Source organism: Salvelinus sp. IW2-2015, unplaced genomic scaffold, assembly GCF_002910315.2.
Source record: "Salvelinus sp. IW2-2015 unplaced genomic scaffold, ASM291031v2 Un_scaffold1262, whole genome shotgun sequence".
Taxonomy (NCBI): domain Eukaryota; kingdom Metazoa; phylum Chordata; class Actinopteri; order Salmoniformes; family Salmonidae; genus Salvelinus; species Salvelinus sp. IW2-2015.
Genome location: NW_019942805.1, coordinates 159,408 through 166,338, shown reverse-complemented (window position 1 = coordinate 166,338; position 6,931 = coordinate 159,408). Strand labels below are relative to the sequence as shown.

At 49.2% G+C, this 6,931-nt stretch overlaps 1 protein-coding gene across 1 annotated transcript in view; it reads left to right on the top strand.

The window, feature by feature from the left end:
• igfbp3 (insulin-like growth factor binding protein 3) overlaps nucleotides 1-6,931 on the top strand; it is a 59,416-nt gene that overhangs the window by 18,064 nt on the left and 34,421 nt on the right. The window contains exon 3 of the mRNA XM_024137640.1: nucleotides 414-533. Coding sequence (XP_023993408.1) covers nucleotides 414-533 — 120 coding nt within the window. The remainder of the gene's footprint in view (nucleotides 1-413; nucleotides 534-6,931) is intronic.

The following is a 6,931-nucleotide window of genomic DNA, read 5'->3' as shown; positions in this document are numbered from 1 at the left end:
TTACAGTGTTAGTACAGTGTTAGTACAGTGTTATTACAGGGTTAGTAGAGTGTTATTACAGGGTTATTACAGGGTTAGTACAGGGTTAGTACAGTGTTATTACAGGGTTATCACAGGGTTAGTACAGTGTTAGTACAGGGTTAGTACAGGGTTAATACAGTGTTATTACAGGGTTAATACAGGGTTAGTACATGGTTAGTACAGTGTTATTACAGGGTTAGTACAGGATTAGTACAGTGTTAGTACAGGGTTAATACAGGGTTATTACAGTGTTAATACAGGGTTAGTACAGGGTTAATACAGGGTTATTACAGTGTTATTACAGGGTTAATACAGGGTTATTACAGTGTTAATACAGGGTTAGTACAGTGGTTAATAATGTTTTATTGAGGTGTTGTGTGCTGTGTGTGCAGGGCCCATGCAGGAGAGAGATGGAAAGCATCCTGAACAGTCTTAAAATCTCCAATGTGCTCAACCCCAGAGGCTTCCGCATCCCCAACTGTGACAAAAAAGGCTTCTACAAGAAAAAACAAGTGAGAACACGCGCACACCTAACAAACCCCATTTCTTGTTCCTAGTGAGTCAGCAGGGTGCATTTATCTGTAACGTTAGCTACCAGGTTATTATTGATGTTTATAATGTTGTTGATGTTGCTGTTGTCAAGGCAACGTCAAAGAAGGCCGTGGGGGGCCTGGGCAAGGTTTCTTTCCGAAGCCTATTTAGTGAGTGAGTGAGGGGGTGAGTGTGTTGTGGGGGGGGGGGGGTTGTATTACTGTCCTCGTGGGTACCGTAAATCCTCAAAAGTCCCCACAAGGATAGTAAAACAAGTCAAATTCTCTATTGTGGGGACATTTCCCAGGTCCCCACGAGGACAAAGGCTATTTTAGTCTTGGGTGTTAGATTAAGGGTTACGGTTGCAATTAGGGTTAGAGGTAGAATTAGGGTTAGGTGTTAACTGTACGGTTAGGAGTTAGCGTTAGGGGTTAAGGTTTGGGTTATGGTTACATTTTGGGTTAGAGTTAGGGTAAAGGTTAGGTGTAGGATTAGGGGTTAGGGAAAATTAGATTTGGCATGGAAATCAATTATAGGTCCCCACAAGGATAGTAAAATATATTCTGTGTGTGTGTGAGCACGCATGTGTGCGTGTGTGTGCACGTGTGGTGTGTGTGTGTGTGTGTAATAACATTTTTATTTCTCAGAATTGTATCTGTGAATATACACTACATGACCAAAAGTATGTGGACACCTCCTTGTCGAACATCCCTTTCCAAAATCATTGGCATTAATATGAAGTTGGTCCCCCCTTTGCTGCTATAACAGCCTCCACTCGTCTGGGAAGGCTTTCCACTAGATGTTGGAACATTGCTGTGGGGACTTGTTTCCATTCAGCCACAAAAGCATTAGTGAGGTTGGGCACTGATGTTGGGAGATTAGGCCTGGCTCACAGTCGGCGTTACAATTCAGTCCAAAGGTATTCTATGGGGTTGAGGTCAGGGCTTTGTGCAGGCCAGTCAAGTTCTTCCACACCAATCTCAACAAACCATTTCTGTATGGACCTGGCTTTGTGCAGGGGGCATTGTCATGCTGAAACAGAAAACAATCTTCCCCAATCTGTTGCCACAAAGTTGGAAGCACAGAATCGTTTAGAATGTCATTGTACGCTGTAGCGTTAAGATTTTCCTTCACTGGCACTAAGGGGCCTGAACCATGAAAAACATATCCAGACCTTTATTCCTCCACCATCAAACTTTACAGTAGGCACTATACACTGGGGCAGGTAGTGTTCTCCTGGCATCCACCAAACACAGATTTGTCCGTCGAACTGCCAGGTGGTGAAGCATGATTCATCACTCCAGAGAAAGTTCCACTGCTCCAGAATCTAATAGTGGCGAGCTTTACACCACTCCAGTCAACTCTTGGCACCGCACATGGTGATCCTAGGCTTGTGTGCGGCTGCTCGGCCATGGAAACCCATTTCATGAAGCACCCAACGAACAGTTCTTGTGCCGACGTTGCTTCCAGAGGCAGTTTGGAACCCGGTAGTGAGTGTTGTTTGGAGAGAGTGTAGTTATGTTGGTGCTGTAGCCTACTAGTACTATGGCATGGTTTCTATTTGGTAACCTTTGGCCTACTAAGATGTTCTCTTAGAAACATGTGTCCCTCAGATGACTGGATGCAAATTTATATAAACCTGTATGTGCTGTGCCAGCTCTTGCCCCACACAGTGTAGGGAGATCGAGTTAGAGGGGTGCAGGGGAGATAGAGTTAGAGGGGTGCAGGGGAGATAGAGTTAGAGGGGTGCAGAGAGAGATAGAGTTAGAGGGGTGGCAGAGAAGAGATAGAGTTAGAGGGGTGCAGGGGAGTTAAAGGGTGCGAGGGGGAGAAATAGAGTTAGAGGGGTGCAGGGAAGAGAATAGAGTTAGAAGGGGTGCAGGGGAGATAGAGTAAAGAGGGGTGGGCAGGGGAGGTTAGATAGTTTTAGTGGGTGGTAGGGGAGTTATGGAGTTAGAGTGCAGGGGAGTTAGACGGGTGCAGGGGGATGATAGAGTTAGAGGGGTGCAGCGGGAGATAACGAGTATAGAGGGGTGCAGGTGGCAGGGAATCAGAGTTAGAGGGGTGCAGAGAGAGATAGAGTTAGAGGGGTGCATGGGAGTATAGGAGGGGTGCAGGGGGAGATAGAGTTAGAGGGGTGCAGCGGAAATAGAGTTAGAGGGGTGTGAGGGGGATAGAGTTAGAGGGGTCAGTTGGGAGATAGAGTTAGAGGGTGCAGGGGAGATAGAGTTTAGAGGGGTGGCGAAGGGGGAAAGATAGAGTTAGAGCGGTGCAGGAGAGATAGAGTTAGAGGGGTGCAGGGAGAGATAGAGTTAGAGGGTGCCAGGGAGATAGAGTATCAGAGGGGTTGCAGGGGAAGATAAAGTTAGAGGGGTCCCAGTGATGGAGAATAGAGTTAAGAGGGGTCCAGTGGAGATAGAGTTGAGGGGGTCCAGTGGGGGCAGATAAGAGGTTAAGAGGGGTGCAGGGGAGATAGAGTTAGAGGGGTGGTCCACCCCACTCCCTCCCACCGTCACCCCGCCCAGGGGGAGATAGAGTTAGAGCGGTGCAGGGGAGATAGAGTTAGACGGGGGTGCAGGGAGAGATAGTGTGTTAGCTGGGGATCATGGGGCCAGATAGAGTTAGAGGGGTGCAGGGAAGAGATAGAGTTAAGAGCGTGTGCAGGGAGAGATAGAGTTAGAGGGGTGCAGGGGAGAATAGAGTTAGAGGGGGTGCAGGGAGAGAAATAGTGTTAGAGGGGTTCCAGTGGGAGATAAGAGTAGAGGGGTCAGTGGGGAGATTAAGAGTTAGAGGGGTCAGTGGGAGAAATAGAGTTAAGGGGGTTGCAGCGGGAGATTAGAGTTAGAGGGTGCAGGGGGAAGATTAGAGTAGAGCGGTGGCAGGGGAGATAGACGTTAGAGGGGTGCAGGGAGGAGATAGTGTTAGCGGGATCAGGGGGAGATAGAGTTTAGAGGGGTGCAGGGAGAGATAGAGGTTTAGAGCGGTGCAGGGAGAGATAGAGTTTAGAGGGGTGCAGGGGAGATAAGGAGTTAGAGGGGTGCCAGGGAGAAGATAGTGTTTAGCGGGGATCAGGGGGAAGAATAGCGTTTTAGAGGGGTGCAGGGAGAGATAGAGTTAGAGGGGTGCGGGAGATAGAGTTAGAGGGGTGCAGGGGAGATAGAGTTCGAGGGGTGCAGGGAGCAGATAGGAGTTAGAGGGGTGCAAGGGGAGATAGAGTTAGAGGGGTGCAGGGAGAAGATAGGTTAGAGTAGAGGGGTGCAGGGAGATAGAGTTAGAGGGGTTCCAGTGGGAGATAGAGTTAGAAAGGGGTCAGGGAGATAGAGTTAGAGGGGTGCAGGAGAGATAGAGTTTAGAGGGGTGCAGGGAGAGATAGAGTTAGAAGGGTTGCAAGGGAGATAGAGTTAGAGGGGTTCCAGTGGGAGATAGAGTTAGAGGGGTCCAGTGGGAGATAGAGTTAGAGGGGTGCAGGGGGAGATAGAGTTAGAGGGGTGCAGGGGGAAGATATAGTTAGAGGGATCAGGGGAGAATAGAGTTGAAGAGGGTGCAGGGAGAGATAGAGTTCGAGGGGTGGCAGGGGGGCAGATATAGTTAGAAGGGGATCAGGGGAGAATAGAGTTAGAGGGGTGCCGGGAGAAGATAGAGTTAAGGGGTGGCCAGGGGAGAATAGAGTAGAGGGGTGCAAGGGAGAGATAGTGCGTTAAGAGGGAATCAGGGGGAGACTAGAGTTAAGGGGGTGCAGGGAAGAAGATAGAGTTAGAGTGGTGCAGGGGAGAATAGAGTTAGAGGGGTGAGGTGCGGCAGGGAAGATAGAGGTAGGGGTGCAAGGCAGGCTGCCAGGGGTGTTGCGGTAAACCCTTTGAGGTTGAATTTTGCGGTCACAGAAGATTTATGAAACCGGGAATCACAGTGGAATAGGAAGACCGTGTGAACATCCTAGGGTGACATACTAAAGCACGAAAGGAGGGTATGGAGAGGAAGAGAGGGGTTTTGACAGCAGGGGTGAAGAGCGGAATTCAACGAACACAGTCATGAAAAGCAAGCTGTTCAAGTCACGGGTACCCTGACTAAAAAATTTCAATTCCTGTCTGCAGAGGCCTCGTGTGTGGTGTGTTGTGTGTGTGTGGTTTGTGTGTGTGTGTGTGTGTGTGTGTGTGTAGTTGTGTGTGTGTGGTGTGTGTGTGTGTGTGTGTGATGTGTGTGTGTGTGTGTGGTGGGTGTGTGTGGTGTGTGTGTGTGTGTGTGGTGTGTGTGTGTGTGGTGGTGGTGTGTGTGTAATGTGAGTGGCCCAGAAGATAGACGAATTCCTGAGCTGGGGGAGCAACCCTGAGAAGGCTAAATTTTTAGTTGCAGTTATACGAAATTGGCTCAGTGTACGATCAAATAGCCAAGCAATGCCTTACCCTGTCCCACTCACTGACTCACCCCCCTTCTTTCTCTCTTTCTCTCTAACAAGTCAATCTCCCCTTCTCTCTTACACCTCCCCTTCTCTACACCTCCTCTCGCTCTACACCTCCCTCTCTCTACCCTTTGCTACCTCGCCTCTCCTCCTACACCCTTCTCAACTCCTCTCTTACACCTCCCTCTCTACACCTCTTCTACACATCCTACATCTCCTTTCCTCTACACCTCCTCTCTCTACACCTCCCTCTCTCTACACCTCTTCCTTAATCTCCTTCTCTACACCATACCTTTCTCTACCCTCCCCTCTCTACACCTTCTCATCTCCTCATCTACACCCATCTCTTTCTCACACCTCCCTATCTCCTAACCACCTCCCTCTCCTTCACACTCCCTTTCTTATACCCCCTCTCTTCATCTCCCCTCTACACTTCTCTCTACCTACCCTCTCTCTACACCTCATCGACACACCCTCCCTTTTCTACACCTCCTCTCTCGTACAGCCACCCTTCCTCCTTTCTCCTCACTCCCTTTTCCTACCACCTCCCTCTCTCTAACACCTCTCCCATTTCTCTAACCCCTCCCTCTCTCTACACCCTTCATCTCTCTACATCTCCTCTTCTCTAACACCTCCTTCTCTACACCTCCCTCTCTCTACATCTCTACCAGTCTCCTCTTCTCTACACCTCCCTTTCTTACACTCATCCTCCCACTTTCTCTTCACACTCCCTCTCCTTACACCTCCCTCTCTTTCTCTACACCTCACTTCTCTACACTCCTTTCTCTACACCTCCCTCTCTCTACACATCCTCTCTACACCTCCCTTTCTCTACCCGTCCCTCTACTTCCTTACAACCATCCTCTCTCTTCATCCTCCCTTTCCTACACCCATCCTTTCTCTACACCTCCCTCTCTCACCCCTCTCTATCTACATCTCCCTTTCTCTACAACACCATTCCCTTTCTCTACACCATCCCTTTCTACATACTCCTTTCTCTACCAGCTCCCTCTCTCTACACCTCCCTTTCTCTACACCTCCCTCTCTCTACACATCTTCTCTACATTCCATTTCCTCTACATCTCCCTTTCTCTAACACCTCCCTCTCTCTACACCTCCCTTCTCTACACCTTCCCTCTCTCTACACCATCTCTCTACCATCTCCCTTACTCACATCTACAACCTTCCTTCTCTACACACTCCATCTCTCTACAACCTCCCTTTCTCTACACCATCCCTTTCTCTACAACCCGCCCTCTCCTTACATCTCCCTTTCTCTACACCTCCCTCTCTCTACACCTCCCTTTCTCTATCACCTCCCTCTCTCTACAACCATCTTCTACATCTCCCTTTCTCTACACCCTCCCTCTCTCTACACCTCCCTCAATCTCTACACCTCCATCTCTCTACCTCTCCCTTTCTCTACACCATCCCTTTCTCTACACCTCCCTCTTTCTACACCTCTTTTCTCTACTCCTCCCTTTCTCTACACCATCCCTTTTCCTCTACACCTCCCTCTCTCTACACCTCCCTCTCCTTACACCTCCCTTTCCTATACACCTCCATTTCTCTACACTCACTTTCTAATACACCTCCTCTCTCTTCTCTAACACCATCCCTTTCTCTAACACCTCCCTTTCTGTACACCACCCTTTCTCTACACCTCCTCTCTCTACACACCTCCCTTTCTCTCACACCTCCCTCTCTCTACACCATCTCTCTTACATCTCCCTTTCTCTACACCTCCCTCTCTCTACCCTCCCTTTCTCTATACCTCCCTCTCTCTACATCTCCCCTCTCTCTACACCTCCCTCTCTCTACACCTCCCTTCTCTCTACACCATCTCTCTACATCTCCTTTCCTCTACACCTCCCCTTTCTCTTAACACCTCCATCGCTCTACACCTCCCTTTCTCTACACCACCCTTTCTCTTACACCTCCCTCCCTTACATCTCCCTTTCTCTACACCTCCCTCTCTCTAAC